This window comes from Phaethon aethereus (genome assembly GCF_964289735.1).
Source record: "Phaethon aethereus genome assembly, chromosome: 18".
In the NCBI taxonomy this organism is placed as follows: domain Eukaryota; kingdom Metazoa; phylum Chordata; class Aves; order Phaethontiformes; family Phaethontidae; genus Phaethon; species Phaethon aethereus.
Window position 1 is genome coordinate 14126046 of NC_138594.1, and position 16824 is coordinate 14142869.

Sequence of the window (16824 nt, forward strand, 5' to 3'; positions counted from 1 at the left end):
CCTTCCCCCTCCTCCTGCATCTCCTATAGCCTGCAATACACTGTTCTGTTTGTTTTCAGGCTTGCTGCATTTAAACATTTCTATGATTTAAAAAGTTTGAATTGTTCAAGAGCCAATAGGTGTAACTGCCTCTTCTGTATTTGGCTTCGGTAGTGGTTTATACTCACATACTGACACAGCTGCAGTTTTTGATATGAGGGATGGTAGCCGGTATCTAACCTTTTCTAAATTGGGAGGGATACATAATGTCATTCTCCCTTCAGAGACAGCAAATGCTCTTTGTCTAATAGGTTGGATGTGTGTGTGTGTTTTGGTTTGGTTTGGGTTTTTTGGGGGTTGTCGGTTTTGGTGTTGGTTTTTTTTTTTTGTTTGTTTATTTCTTTTAATAACTGCAGCTGCAGTTATAGGCCAGGACACAATTGTGCTGAAGGGTTTGCCATCATGATATCCAATTCCCAGTGCTGGGCTTTGGAGGCAGGGGAAGCAGAGGGGCCAGGCTGCCTGTGCCCTCCTGTGCAGGTGAGAGGGATATCTTGTCTGTTTGAGGTCTGTGTGCTGTTTGAATGGCCTATCCTCAGGATCTGGGGTGTAGGAAAAGTTGCCAATAAATGTATTAAGTACCTTTATTGCAGCTACTGCATACAGTGAACTGATCCCCTTGCATCTGTCTGCTTTGCCTGCAACAAAGGTTGATTTCAGTGCAAAGTACTTTGTAAGTGCAAAACAAAAGGGTTTTCACTGTCTAAGGGAGCTTTCTGCACACCAGAAGCCAGGGTAAAAATTTGAGACACATACAATGAAACCCTACAGTGGCTCAGTTCAGAGAACTCAACAGGTCAAAAACTACCTTACCAAAACAGTTCTCTGGAGTAAGAAGAAATGGAGCGAGCCCCTGTTGGGAACTGGTGCTGTTGGTTTTTGTGGCAAGAGAAGGTGAAGTGAAGAGAATAGAAGATACCGTGCGACCCAGGAGCAGATGAAAAACTTAAAAGGGCAGTTTATAGTCTGTATTACACAGAATAGCACCTGTGTAAAATGTATGCTGCCTGCAGAATGGTGAGGAGGTGATTACATGCTGAGAGAGGTTTGGAGTAGAGCAGAGAGGTAGGTTACGGTTTTGGGATAGGAGTAATTTCTGAGTACATGTAACAAGCTTGTAACTACCTAGAAGTATGGTTCATCTGCAAAATACCAAAATATCATACTCCTGGAAAGGAGTCATCTCTCCTTACATTAGATGACTGCAGAGATTATTACCCTGGGCTTCCTATACTGACAGTGGAGAGCAGCTAACTTCTAGGGTGTGACTCATCTGACAATATAGATTCCTACTGCTTGTTGGGAGGAATTGCGCCCCAAGCTCTATCAACTATAAGTGTGACAACACTGGCAACCTCTATATAGTTAGTCTGATCTTAGTGACCTGAATTCCACAGCAGTGATTGTAGTTGAGTTTGCAAATGCTGCCCTTTTACTTTTTTCAGGAGCCTTATAGCATAAGCAAAGCAATGCATTTAAGACTAATCAAAGCTCATTTTTATTCTCTAGCTTGTAGAACGAGAGCCACTTGTATGTCACCTAGACCTACTAGAACCACTTCCTGCTGCTCCAGAAGAACTTCCTGATCAGTTTTTTGAAGTTACAGTGGATGATGTACGGAAACGTTTGGCACAGCTGCAGAGTGAGAGGCAAGTTCCCTTTGTGCTGGCGACTGAGATTGCTCCATATCCTCTTATTGAGCCGAGTGACACTATGCACCTATAGCTGGCTGTGATCTCTAGGTAAAGGGTTGTATATAAGTTAGAGGGTGTGGAATTAATGATCAGCACCGGAAATCTCTACCCTTTATGCCGGTTGAGTTCAAGGGTTATGTCATGTTTCTGTGGCAGAACCTATGTTTTTATGTGAATTGGTTGAGCATTTGTGCATGGGATAACAGTTTCACATGGATGTTGAAAATTTCATCATGAAGTGTCTGTGATGCCTATGTGGTGGTAAGTTTATCTGACAACCTCAAGCTAATCAGGGATGGGCCCTCACTGAGAAAGGATTAAGAGAAAGATTCCTTCCCATGTTCTGCACTTCACTGAGTTATTCAAAGCCACTTAATACCCCACCTCTTTTTTCTTTCTTTCCTTCTCCCTTCTTATGGAAGAGAAACCACTGCCTTTGTAATTAGATGTGCCCTTATTTGCTACAGGCCCAAAGCAGTGGTGAACTCTTGCTATCTGTTTTTGTAACTTGTGGTGGACAAATATATGACCACAATGATCTAGCTTCATATGAATAACTTCCACTGACTTCAGTAGTAGCTAGTAGCATTTTCAGCCAGTAAGAAACACCTTGTATCTTAAGTAACAGAATTAACTTTTTATTAGACCTCATCAGAAAAGACTCACTTTGAGACATTACCCAAATGGAAATAAAGCAAAATCAAACTTAGCCACAAATCAAGACATGAGAATGTTTGTTTGGAACATGCACAAAGAGGGGGAAGAAATATAGGAAGCTGGACTAACTATGCATCTCACTGTTGAAGTAGCTTGCTGTCAAATATTCATGATTTTACTGTACTTTTATTCCAGTTCTGAACTAAAAACTCAGATTAAGATAAACTAGGCTTCCAATCACAACAGCATTTTGTTATCTATATGTTCCTTAAAGAAATTAATTTCATGAATGTATTTAATCTCAAGCAGACCATAACATTCCTTTAAATATTACAAGCATTCTCTGAGACACTGGGACAGCCTACTTTACACTGTAACCAAGTGTGAGTTGAACTTTTTATTTAGAACTGATTTCCACCCCCATCCCCAGTCTGCTGAAATCCACATGAGTACACAGATTGGCCTGAAAATTGCTCTGCCACTTGTGGATCTAGAGTATTTAGTGGTACAAATGTAGATCATTTGGTTGGGGGTTACTGGAATACAGTCCCCTCAAAAAAAGACCTAATTTCCAAATTTGCTGAGGCTTGTAATCCCTTTTCCCCTCACAGCCAGGGATAAAAATAAAGGCAAGTTACACATGAAACTGATACCAGTTGGCTTCTGATCTCAGATGGTGAATGTAAACAAAAACTAGCTGCATACAATGTAATATTTTAAATGCAATTAGAATTTAATTCTGACTTCATGAAGAGCTGCGAATTGGTATGAATCAGCAGCTGGTACACAAAGAAGGAATGGAGAAGGTTAGTTTCATGTTTGTTTTCAGATTGTGAGCTGGCACTTTCAGAGCGTCTTGGAACGTGGTGTAACCAGCTGACAGTTCTGGGTACAGTCGGTGGAGTAAGCCTGTATTTTTTTTTTTTTTTTGTTCAGCAGCTCTTCCTGAGATAACTTGATGATTCTTAAAAGTAAAAAGAGGTCCTTCAAACTGTATAGGTTTAAGAGATTAACTTGCAAATACTTGTGCAGAATTACCTGATCAGATATTTCACCAAAATCTAGCCTAGTAAATCGCTTGCTCAGAATTAAGTGCAAACAAGGAAAAGGGACTAACGCTGAACATGGGATCTGCTGGCTCTAAGCTTATTTCTTTACTTACAGGAAAATATGTTATTGTTTTCTTGAATTTATTTTTTCATCTTAAATACAGATAGATTTTTTTTTTTTTTTTGCATCCACTACTCCTTTTAAAACACCAGTCTATAATGCCAGTTCTTGAATGATCTGAAACTTCTAATTTTTGTTTTGTTTCCCTGTTTTTAATTAATAGCAATTAATTTCTTGTGCCAGCATTGTTTTTCAGCTTCGGTAGCTCTTCCTTGTCCCTGGAATAATCACATCCAACTTTAGTCTTTGTTTTATTGGATTAATAAGCCCATCTCTTCTTGAGTAGTCTAAGCAAACATTTCCCTTGCTCTTCATAGTATCTTTTCTGGCATCTGCTATAGTGAACTTATATTTAAACTTGTACAATAAAAGTGATTTTATACAGTATTGGTACTGATGCTCAATAGTTCCATATATGAGATTTTTGGGTAGGAACCACAGGAGGTGGGGAAAATGCTGTGGGGGATACATGGAACAGTTGAGCAGTTCTCATCAGCCCTGCTTGGACCTTTTGCTTTCTTAAGAAAATAAAAATACATCTTAAAATTACAGAAGAGACGGCTTGTTTTCTTCCCATGTATCTAGGAAACGCCTGGAAGAAGCTCCACTGATGACAAAGTCTTTGAGGGAGGCTCAGCTGAAGGAAAAGTTAGAGCGTTACCCAAAGGTAGCCTTTCTTGTTTTTCCAATCCCTCTGGCTAGTCTAGACTTGGGGATTGAGTAACTTTGGGAATCAATTGTGATCAACAGAATCTGGAGCTACTTATAGGAAAACTTTTCAAATTCCTGTCCCTGTTAATTGTTAAGTGAGACTTGCATAACAGTTGTACCATGTAAACTCAGTTGGCCTGTAATAATATGGTTGAGTGGCAGGCAATAAAGCTCCTTTTATTTTTTTCCATATGTTGCAAAACCCTTAGGTTGTGCACACATCAGTCTGTATGATTGAGCTTTCCTGTCTTCCTCTCCTCTGTAGACTCTTACATTTTGATAGTATCTCATTCATTACAAGTTAAATTATAAGATGGTACAGATTTGCCATTTCTTACTCTGTAAATAAGATCCTAATGCAGTTTTTGTCTTTGGTGATTTAGTGCCAAAAAAAAAAAAGAGATACTAAGTTACCGAGTTAGAATGGAACCAGTTACTTCAGACATATGGTGGGAGGATTCCTGCTGCTATGGATGCTTCAAGATACTGATACGCTGTCTATGCCTGTCCATGGGTGACTTTCTACTTTGTGCATCACTTAGCACAGGGAGCTCCTACTCTCTGAATAAGTACTGCTGCATTGTACAACATACTGTTTCTCTAGATCAGCTCTTACAGCCTTTGAAAGGCAGAGAGCCCATGTTCTCTGAGGAGCCGCACACTAATCGTTAGTCAGTATGCTATTCTACCTCTGTAGAGTAAATATCTCAAATCTCCCCATTTAAAAAAAGCAAACAACTTGCTCGTAAATTCTAAGCCAAGGACAGGTGTTACAGAACAGCCATAAACAATTAACCTAATGTGCTTTGCCTCTGACTTAGGTGGTTTTGAGAGTCCATTTTCCAGACCGTCATGTTCTACAGGGGATCTTCCGTCCTAGTGAAACTGGTAAGAGCAACCACCTTGCTCTTCAGTCTGTGTAGCTGCAGCTAACCTCACTCATCATTAATTAGTTGTGTGACAAAAGGGAGTGGCTCTGGACAGATCTTTCTGCTGTCCAGGGAGGTAATACTGCTCTGAAAAAGCAGCAGTAGCTAGTTACACTGTCCTTATATGGCCCCTGAACGTCATGAGAAAAGGGCCTGGGGTAATTAACATAGTTAAGGGGAGTTTATTTCCAGGACTACTTGATGGAGACTGTCAAGCCTCTTGATGGCAAAATACTTGTGCTCAGGAAACTGTCCTACTTGATATCCCATTGTTTGTGTCCAAATGGTATGCTACTGACATGAGTTTGGACACTTCCTCTATGTTAAAGCTTAAAAAGTTTTGGGGAAAAAACACCCTACCCCCAATCCAAAACAAAACAGGAAGAAGGAAAAGAAGCTTTACCTACTCTAATAAGAATGACAGGGGATGAACCTTTCTGCTTCCATCAGTTCACAAAAGGTAGTCTGACCATACACCGAGTAGCTCTTACTATTGTTAATTGAGATCCTCTTATTCTCAGCTGGCAGTGATGGTTACCCACATAATTTTTTTATACTTTTGTATGGAACAATAACTAGCTACCAGAGTCTCACCTGGCTAGTCTCTCCAAATCTTGCAGCTGCTATTGGATTTCATAGGAGGAACTTCACTGACATCCTTAGATTTTGCCAAGGGACCAGCATGTCTAAGTGATTTTGGGGGTGTTGTTTATTTGTTTGTTTTTCTCCAAGGTATCTGTAATAGTAACAGTATTCTTTTGAGGAAAAGGCAATCTATAGACATTGTAGAGGGCGGTTCTGCTGGTACAGTTTAGCCTTTTTGCTCAGCACCTGAAGAAATAACTGTAATTCAGCAAGCCTTCCTCTCCTTTTTTCACAGTTGGCATTTTGAGAGACTTCGTAAGAAGCCACCTTGCAGATGCAGACTTGCCGTTTTACTTGTGTGAGTGTGCTGCTGGTAATATTTGGCCTTACTTTACAAAGCCTATTCCTAGCTGTGCTGCATATGGGATCTTGTGATTGTGAGGTATGACCTGGGGGGGAATTCCTTGCCTAAATACAGCCTCAGAGTGCGAAGAAGGTGTAACCTGCTCACTTAGCCACATTATGCTTCTGCCTAATAAGAAGCCTATGTGGGCAGTGTGAATGTGTCATTCCTTTAAAGAGCAGTAATCCCTCCCATTCCTGTTGTATTTATTGTTTCGGTTGCTGGGTGGTCCTGTTTTGTAACTTGTCTTTTAACTTCAGTTATTGCACCTCCCAGAATCATCTTGAACGATGAAAGTTTGACACTCTTTGAGGTAAGGACTTACACGTGTGCTCTGTGATTCTCTCTGACTTGCTGCTCCCCTTCACCCCGCCATATGCTTTAGTTACTTTTAAAAAAAGCTGTATAATGTTGTGATCCCTGTAGGCTTCTGCTTAGCCAAGACTAATGGAACCAGGTGTTTTGGAGCACAAGCTCTTCACCAGAAGAGGTCCACCTTGTGCAACAATACGCACTGGCATATTGTGGCAGGGTTGGGGGGGGTTCGCATTGTTGCATACATACACTCAGTGCCTTACGGAGTCTGAACTGTATTTAATCTTGAAACATGATTGTAAGAGCTGAGCTAATGTGAGTTTGCTGTATCTGTAGCTGGACTAGTACAGTAGGAGATGTGATGCTGAATTTGAATAGATAACTTTTCAATTTCTACAGTGGGAACTAGAAGCTCTATTAGACAAAAATCTGACCTTTTTGGTAATGACTATGTGAGAATTTATTTTAATCCAGCTTGTACATCGAGGGGAGAGACTTTTCTCAAAGGCTGAAGTTTAGTTTTTTCAAATCCAGATTCCTGGAGGTATTTTGCAAATGTCAAATAAAGTGGTCTTAAAGTCTTTGGCCAGGGACTCTTGGCCATGTAAATCACACATGTGTTAAGAGACTGATTGAGTCATTTTGCCAGTGACTTTGCCCCATACTCACCATGTTTAAAATGGGCTGTCATTCAGAACTTCATGGACGTTTGTAGAGTGGTGCACTGAAGATCACTTGCAGTGTAAAGGGTCAAGCGGACTGCAGTGAGAGTTTTTGCTTGATGCCCCTGAGAGAGCAGAAGGGGGTGGGGCAGGGAGAGGAATAGAGAAAGGGACCTTTCAGGCAGCGTGGTGAATTAGGTAGGGATTAGCATGCCTCTGAAGTTGTTTGTAATGGAGCTTTCCAAATTCCACAACTTCCTGACTAGACTATGTGGAAGAGATACACGTGCACTCACTTTTAGACTACTGAATGTTCAGGGAAGCGAAGTGTGGATCTCTGTGTTCACAGTGGGAAGTCTCTCCCCTTCCTAACACCCTGTTAAGAATTCTTTGCTGAAATTTTAAGTTTTGAGAGTGGTTGTGTTGATGTTGGAATTCCTTGTATTGTCACCATGCCTGTGACAGGTTTAGCTTCCTAGGGAGTCTTGAGCTTCTCGGGGATCATGGCCCTGTTTGGTTCTGTGGTTCAGGAATTGCTATGCAGTAGCTTTTGGCCTCTACCCAGCTTCACAGCCTGAGGACTGCTCTGTTTTTATCAGCCTTCTCACTCTCTGCTTGACCATGGCCTCTGTTTGAACGTGCAGCGTGTGTGGCTGTGCTTCTCCCAGCAACAGGAGCGGGACAGTGTATGTGTTGGTAAGACGTAATGTTATTGTGGGTGGGGAGAACAACGATTTTTCTTTTCAAAGCCATTTTGTATATTTTAGTTAATGAAAATATCAGTGGAAAGCACTTTGTGTCTTTGAGCCAGGAGATTTTGCCATGCAGGCATAAATGCAGTTCTCCCAGCTTCCTCTGACTTGTCCCATCTCACCCACATCTGCCACCCAAAACACTGTCTCAAAGCACACATGGTAACCATGATGGGAAATGCAAAGGACAAATCTTGTCTTCAGATTTCAGAGAAATCCCATGAAGGGGAAACTGGCTATGGTTGCATTGCTAATGATATATTTGGAAAACATTCAGAGGAACAGCAGATAATAAAAAATGTTCTGCACTTGTTAGCAGTTCTGAGGCAAGGGAAGCAGCCACAGAGCTGTGACTAGTACAGACTGGTCTGACATGGCACATGCACACTACTCTCTGCCTTTCTCTGTATCTTTTTTTTTTCCCCTCCCTTTCTTTTTTTTTTTCAGTCCTAAACGGTCATGTCTGAGCACATCCCTCACTGAGAGTTCCTTTACACACATTTTCTAACATGGTTTTTGGAAAGCTTTTTTCATCATTTCGAAGCATGGTCTCTCTGCAGGTATCATCAGCAGAGGTCACCTGCATAAAATGGGTGTTTTTCTGTTTTTTCTAAGATTTGGCTGGGATGTGTTCCTAGATTTCCTGTCTCAGCCTTCAGACTTGTGTCCCTACAAAATATACTGCTTTCTTTTCAGTGTCGCTGTAGGAAGTGATATTCTCCCCTACCCCGTATGCGACATTTTCCTCTAGAATATCATAGAGTCTTTGAGTTGGAAGGGACCTGTAAAGGTCATCTAGTCCAACCCCCCTGCAATGACCAGGGACATCTTTAACTGGATCAGGTTGCTCAGAGCCCTGTCCAACCAGACCTTGAATCTTTCCAGAGATGGGGTATCTACCACCTGTCTGGGCAACCTGTGGCAGCGTTTCACCACCCTCATTGTGAAAAATTTCTTCCTTATATCTAGTCTAAATGCACCCTCTTTTAGTTTAAAACCATTGTCCCTTGTCTTATTGCTACAGACCCTGCTAAAAAGTCTGTCCCCATCTTTCTATCTTTCTTATAAGCCCCCTTTAAGTACTGGAAGGCAGCAATAAGGTCTCCCTGGAGCCTCTTCTTCTCCAGGCTGAACAACTCCAACTCTCTCAGCCTTTCTTCATAGGAGAGGTTTTCTGTCCCTCTGATCATTTTTGTGGCCTCCTCTGGACTCTCTCCAACAGGTCCATGTCTTTCCTGTGCTGAGGGCTCCAGAGCTGGACGCAGTATTCCAGGTGGGGTCTCATCAGAGCGGAGCAGAGGGGCAGAATTCCCTCCCTCGACCTGCTGGTCACGCTTCTTTTGATGCAGCCCAGCATACGGTTGGCCTTCTGGGCTATGAGCACACATTGCCAGCTGATGTCCAGCTTTTCATCCACCAGTACCCCCAAGACCTTCTTGGCAGGGCTGCTCTTGATCCCTTCATCCCCCAGCCTGTACTGATACTGGGGGTTGCCCCAACCCCGGTACAGGACCCTGCAGTTGGCCTTGTTGAACCTCATGAGGTTCACATGGGCCCATTCCTTGAGCTTGTCCAGGTCTCTCTGGATGGCATCCCGTCCCTCAGGCGTGTCAACCACACCACTCAGCTTCGTGTCATCTGCAGGTTTGCTGAGGGTGCACTCGATCCCACTGTCTATGACATTAAAAAGCACTGGTCCCAGTACAGGACCCCTGAGGGACACTGCTCGTCACTGGTCTCCCTCTGGACATTGAGCCGTTGACCACTACCTTCTGGATGCGACCATCCAACTAATTCCTCATCCACTGAACCGTCCACCCATCAAATCCATATCTGTTCAATTTAGAGAGGAGGATATTGTGGGGGACCGTGTCAAAGGCCTTAGAGAAGTCCAGATAGATGACATCGGTTGCTCTTCCCTTGTCCACTGCTGTGGTCACTCCATTGTAGAGGGCCACTAGGTTGGTCAGGCAGGACTTGCCCTTGGTGAAGCCATGCTGGCTGTATCTAATCAACCTCCTGGTCCTCCATGTGCCTTAGCATAGCTTCTAGGAGGATCTGCTCCATGATCTTCCCAGGCATAGAGGTGAGGCTGACAGGTCAGTAGTTCCCAGGGTCCTCCTTGCTACCTTTTTTAAAAATATGTGCAACGTTACCCTTTTTCCAGTCACCAGTGACTTCACCTGAGTGCCAGACTTTTAAAATACCATGGAGAGTGGCTTGGCAACTACATCAGCCAGTTCCCTCAGGACTCTGTGATGCATCTCATCAGGACCCATAGACTTGTGCATGTTCAGGTTCCTCAGGTGTTCTCGAACCTGATCTTCTCTTGCACTGGGAGGGACTTTGCTCCTCCAGTCCCCATCTTGTAGTCCATCCCCTCAAGAGGTGTGAGAGGAGACACTGCCAGTGAAGACTAAGGCAAAGAAGTCATTCAGTACCTCAGCCTTCTCCTCATCCGTTGTTACCAGTTTGCCAGTCTTGGTCCTCATGGAGGGTACGCTTTCTTTGACCTTCCTTTTTCTGGCTGACATACCTGTAGAAGCCCTTCTTATTATTCTCTGCATCCCTTGCCAAGTTCAGCTCCAGCCACACCTTGGCCCTCCTGACCTCAAACCTACACAACTGGGTAGTGTCCCTGTACTCATCCCAGGATACCTGTCCCTGCTTTCACTGCCTGTGCATTTCCTTCTTGCCCTTTAGTTTGCCCATCAGGTCTGTACTCAGCCACGCTGGTCTCTTGCCTTCCTTTTCTCTTGCCATGGAGAAGGACCTTGGAGTCCTGGTAGATAATGTTATCCATGGGACAGCAATGTGCCCTGGTGGCCAAGAGGACCAATGGTATCCTGGGGTGCATTAAGAAGAGTGTGACCAGCAGGTCGAGAGAGATTGTCCTCCCCCTCTACTCTGTGCTGGTGAGGCCTCATCTGGAGTATTGTGTCCAGTTCTGGGCTCTCCAGTTCAAGAGAGACAGGAAACTTTTGGAGAGAGTCCAGTGGAGGGCTACGAGGATGATTAAAGGACTGGAACATCTCTTGTATGAGGAAAGGCTGAGAGACCTAGGGCCGTTTAGTCTGGAGAAGGCTGAGAGGGGACCTTATCAATGTCTATAAATATCTGAAGGGTGGTTGTCGGGGGGATGGAGCCAGTCTCTTTTCAGTAGTGCCCAGTGATAGGATGAGGGGCAATGGGCATAAATTACAGCACAGGAAGTTCCATCTCAACATGAGGAAAAACTTCTTTACTGTGAGGGTGATGGAGCACTGGAACAGGCTGCCCAGAGAGATTGTGGAGTCTTTTTCTCTGGAGACCTTCAAAACCCGACTGGTTCCTGTGCAACCTGCCCAGATCTTCAGAGGTCCCTTCCAATCCCTACAGTTCTGTGATTCTGTGATTTCCTGATTTCTTACACCTGGGGATTGAGAGCTCTTGCACTCTATGGAAAGTGTCCTTAAAGATCTGCCAGCTCTGCTCTGCTCCCTTGTCCCTGAGGGCAGTTTCCCAGGGTGTCATGCTGACCAACTCCCTGAAGAGCTGGAATTTTGCTTTCCTAAAATTCAGGGTCCTGACTTTACTCTTTGCTTGCCCCCCTATCCCTGAAGGCTGTGAAGTCCACCAGTGCATGATCACTGCAGCCCAGGCTGCAGCCCAGGCTGCTTCCAATCTTGACATCACCAATTAGCTCACATGCGTTGGTGACCAACAGGTCCAGTATGGCATCCCCTCTGGTAGGGCTGTCTATTACCTGTCATAAGAAGTTATCTTCCATGCACTCCAGGAATTTCCTGGGTTGCCTACAGCTGGCCGTGCTACTTTTCCAACAGGTGTCGGGGTGGTTGAAGTCCCCCAGCAGGGCGAGAGCCTGTGAGTGCAATGTCTCCTGTAGCTGGAGTGAGAAGGCCTTGTCAATAGACTCCCTTGGTTGGGTGGCCTGTAGTAGACCCCAACTACAAGGTTCCCTTTGTTGCCTTGGTCCCTGATTCTTATCCATAAGCTTTTGACCTGCTCGTGGCTATTCCTTAGAAACAACTCTTTGCACTCTGTCCATTTCTTGATGTAGAATATCATGGACTTCAAATTTGGGCACTATTTATTTTTTAAGATGGGCTTTTGTTTTGTTTTGTTTTTGTTTTGTTAAGTACATCCTAGATGCTGAAGACTCAAAATCTGCCTCTGCAACGAACCTTTTTCCTATTCTCAGTTCACTTTCTATTGGATGTTTTGTTGCTCCTTTGAATTCAAGGCACTTACCTTTCTGACACTGCTTTCTTCCATTGTTTTCTGTCACTGTTGGAAAATAGTTTGCTCCCGTGCCTGTCCTTACCACCTTGAAATCTCCTGTGACCATTCTCTTCCTCTTTTTTAGTTAGCTTCTAAAGCCTTTGCATAGCATACTCATTCCATGAAGGAAAGGAGGTTTGTCTGCCTTTTCAGTAAACTTGAATGCAGCACCCTCTCTGCTCGCCTGTGTCGGCCTCCTATTCATCCAGCCTCTGATGCTGTCTCCAGTCTCCGTTGTTACTTTTGGTCTATCTTCTAAATAATGTTCAAAACCCCCTGCTTCCCTATATTGCCCCCCTGCCTCCGCAATACTGTTCTTGTATTTTCTCTTTTTCGGCATACATATAATGTTTCTATGGATGTCTTCTGAAACAAGTTCAGTGAAACACCACAGAAATAATTATGTCTCCCTGTCTTTGAATCAGAAGCTTTATGGCAGAAATTTTGTTTAATTTTCTGTGTTAAAGCCTTTGTTCCATACCTGGCACCATTACTTGTGCTTGTTACATGTGTGGCAATTTCCCAGTTTCCTAGTTGTGACGTTTACTGTGGAATTCATTCCTCGCGGCAGCTCCCTGAAATGTATAAAAATGTTAAATTAGTGCTCTATAAAGACTTTGAGGTGCCTTACAGCCTAGTCTTTCAGACTCCTTTAGAAATCACAACCTGATGAAGAACCTGGTCAATTTTAGTGTCAAGCATCTTCAATTTGTAGTGGCTTTCCTGAGATTTAAGTGCTTGCTGTGTCACATGACAAAGGTGCAAAGCCTTGATGTTAATACAAAAGTGTCACTGTTCAAGATGTGGTGCTTGAAAGCTGAAAATTCTCCAGCATATTGACTATTTTAAGGAATGATTTTTCTCATTTCTCACTTCCTCTGTTTCAACATGAAAGAATAACAACGTCCAATTAAGATAAAGGGTGGCAAATCCAAAGTTGATTTAAGAATTTAATTTTTTTTTTGTGCAACATGTAATTACAGTGTAGTCTAATTGAACTGTAATTAGAAAGTGGTTGTGTTGAGAATTGGGGCATAAATAAAGAAAAATGGATTTTTAAAAGCATAATCTAAGTATACAGAATCATTACAATTATTTGCAAAATGTGGAAAGCAAGTAAAATCTCATGCTTAAAATATCTTTTAAGGATTGTAACGTGACATTATGAAGAGATTATTATCACATTACTTAACAATTCCATGACTTGGCATTTTCTTCTTAATCAGATGGCTCAGTGTAGGTAAATGTAGTGATGTATGTGTGTGGAAGAACAATTTGCACTTCATATGCATCTCAGTGAGCTCTTGGGTTCATTGTTAATGCTCTGGAGCAAAGTCTTAAGGTGGTGAAATTATCAGCTCATTCACATTACTGAATAGTAGTCAAATCCAAAATGACCTCTTTCCCAAAACCCAAAGTATTCAGAACGAAATAGATAACAAAATAAAGAACATCACTGTGTCATTGTATGGAAGTAGAGTTTGCTCACGTCTTGAATGATGCGTGCAGATTTGGTCTCTCATCTAAAAAAGGAACTGGTAGAGTTGCAGAGAAGGGGAATGAGAATCATCAGAGGTCTGGAATGGCTCCTCCATACGGAAAGACTAAGTAGGCTAGCACTTGTCACTCTGCAAAAGATGTGACTGGGAAAGAAATAATATATCAAAGAGAAGCTGGAAGGGGTTGATTTCCTACTCTCTCCAGTACAAGAGTGGGTGGCAACAAATGAGGTGAGCAAGAGCTAGAATAGATGGAAGAAGGTAGTTGTTCATGTAACAGAAAACTGCAATGTGGAATTCCTTGTCGCAGGGTGCTGTATACTGAAAGTGTATACTGGTTCAAGAGAAATTTGGACAAGTTCAAGGAATGTATCTACTGAGACTTTCTCTTAATATATAGAAACCATCTCAGGAAGCTTCTGAACTGAAAATCTTTGCTAGCTAATAGTATTAGGGGGAAGTATCACATATGAGCAAAGAACAAGGATGGTCTTCTCTGTGCATCTGTGGTTTTGTTCACTGTTAGAGACAGGATACTGACTGGATTTCTGGTCTGCATACAGTTGTTCTGAAAATGCTCTGCAAAAACCCCATTTTGAAAGGCAATCCTTTGAAAGACCATCCCTGGAAGTGTTCAAGGCCAGGCTGGATGGGGCTTTGAGCAACCTGGTCTAATGGAAGGTATCCCTGCCCATGGCAGGGGGGTTGGAACTAGATGATCTTTAAGGTCCCTTCCAACCCAAACCGTTCTATGATTCTAACCAAGCTGCTTACCTGACCCAACAGCAGTTCCTACATTGACTCAACTACCCTATAGATTGAATGGTAAAGGACTAATACACATGAAACAGTACACACAATTTCATGTATAGCAGAGGATTTAAACTGGTATATGTGACTTGTTTCTTTGAATATCCTTAAGATATTTAAGTCATAACTTTAGTGCCTGTTAGGTGTTTACTTTTTTTTTTTCTTTATGATTTCATTAACAGAACTATTTTGTATATAATTTTCCCAAATTTAAGGGAAAGAATACAGATTGTATGAGCCTTAGAGTTCTGGAGAAAACAGCTGATGATATTGGTGGAATTTGTTAGATTTTCCTTTGCTATGTGACACTGTGTGTAGCATTTCATGCCTGTAGGAAAAAGATGCAAAGTATAAGCAATTTGTTCGTGAGATGGTGTGTTCTTCTATACAATGCAAGTGATGATGTGACGCATATAGGTAATAGAAAATGAGTATGTGAAACAATAAGGGCACTGCAAACTCCTTCTAACCAGGTGTCCTGTAGAAGCTTTTTTTTTTTTGCATACTAATTTTTATTCTTTCTCAAGGATTTTCTGCTGAAAACCCTATGGTGGATGTTTGTTGTTTTAAAGGAACTTTATCTGGGTAATTTAGACAGTGGATGCATAGCTGCTGGTTACAGCTGAGTCAGCTGAAGAGACTGCTGCCCCCGTTATTCTTGCATCTGTCACCTGGGCTGCTACCTATTTCATTCTACATGAGTTGGATAAATATAGAGTTTAAATAATGGACATTTGCAGGCTCAGGTCTCTTGACTGAAGTGGATTAGAATCTCATAACATGCAAATCCCAGTGGTCATTAATATCTTGCAATGGGTGGTAGTGATGGGCTGAAGGAAGTAACCTTTCCAGGGGTATGGTTTTAGCTGGAAGGGGATGTGTGTCTGCAACATTGTGGAGGTAAAGGTTTTGCTCGCATTATGTCGCTCACACTCCTACAAGTGTTTGCTGATGCAGTTATGCCAATGGGCCCAAGCACACTTTTTCTGCAGGAGACCTTGCTAGGGATTATAGTGAATGTAAAGAACTCACTTTGAGTTTCGTATTTTTTCTCCTTCTGTAGTTGAGTATATAAACTTTGCAAAGTTTGTACTTGTAGTATAGCTTGTCCCCGTAGCCCATCTGGTGCAGAAACCTCAGATGGTTGGGAATGTGTATGCAGCTTATAGGTATTTAACTTTCTAGATTTTTTTGCCATGCATGTTCAGTGTGACATTTTGAAACGCTATTGTTTTCAAAAGTTTTATTGTCGGAATTAGGAAAGCCCATCCCCATCCAGTTCATCATAGCTGACTTGCAAAAGTAAGTTGATGGTGAAAGGAGCAGGCCAGAGCATTTTTGTAATCAAGGGTTTTTTTCCTTTAAAAAAACCAAAATCAAATTCTATTCAGGGAGGCTTTAGACTTGACTGCAGGGACCTAGGGCATTGGAAATGAGTGCGTTCTTTGACCCAAATGCTTCAGGCTAGCAACACTACTCTAATGAGCTGAGGAGAATGGAGTTTTAGCGATAAGGGAAGACATCTGTCACTGGATTGGCAAGAAACAGCAGGGGAATTGATTTTTTTGAGGAGCAAATAAATTCAGGTATATTCAGGGTGAGGTGTGAGAAGGGAGAAGGCTGCACGGGGCTGAGGTGACTTGGAAGGCTAAAACAGGGTGAAGAGAGGGAGCAGAAAGAAATGTGTGCCTGGGCAGCATTGGGTTCCACTGTCTATTTAGAGTTTTGGATTTTGGGGCAATGGCTTCTGCGCTGCCAGGAGTGTGTGCTAGAGGAAAGGCACACGAGTGTGTGCTAGAGGAAGGGCACACGAGCATGTGCATTAAAGCCTTGAAGTTTTTTGGTGCAGCTGGGTGTAAAATGGCCATTATGTAAAATGGGTTTGGAGATTGGAAGAGCTGTGTTTAATGCCAGTGGACATGTAGCTTGTGTCCCTTGCCTGGGGCCCTTCAGCCCTTTCAGGTCATGGTCTGTTATGACAGGAATGATTCTCTGTGTTTATAAACATTTTATTTGGATGAAGCATCAAACAGGAAAAAACAATTCCTGCCGAGAACTTGTCATACCGTTCTGGTTACCCATATTGCTTTGTCAGACACCACAGTGCGTTAACTTACTAGGATGGGGCCTTATCCTAGTTTAGGTCAGCTGATTCTGAGTGAAGCTTTGCTCCCCGTTACTTGTGTAAATCCTTCTTCATCTGTGACTTTTGCCTTGAGTCCCTGAAGGCCCCGTGCTGTAATGTCTTCTGCTCGGATGGTTTTTCCCTTCATGCTGCAGACCTGAGTGCTTGGCAGGGGCTGAAGGGGGCTTTCTT

General features: G+C 42.7%; 1 protein-coding gene across 1 annotated transcript in view; it reads left to right on the forward strand.

Moving 5' to 3' along the window:
• ASPSCR1 (ASPSCR1 tether for SLC2A4, UBX domain containing) overlaps positions 1–16824 on the forward strand; it is a gene marked incomplete at its 5' end in the record, with an annotated part of 51154 nt that overhangs the window by 20985 nt on the left and 13345 nt on the right. The window contains 5 exons of the mRNA XM_082008237.1: positions 1549–1688; positions 4146–4227; positions 5093–5159; positions 6081–6143; positions 6449–6501. Coding sequence (XP_081864363.1) covers positions 1549–1688; positions 4146–4227; positions 5093–5159; positions 6081–6143; positions 6449–6501 — 405 coding nt within the window. The remainder of the gene's footprint in view (positions 1–1548; positions 1689–4145; positions 4228–5092; positions 5160–6080; positions 6144–6448; positions 6502–16824) is intronic.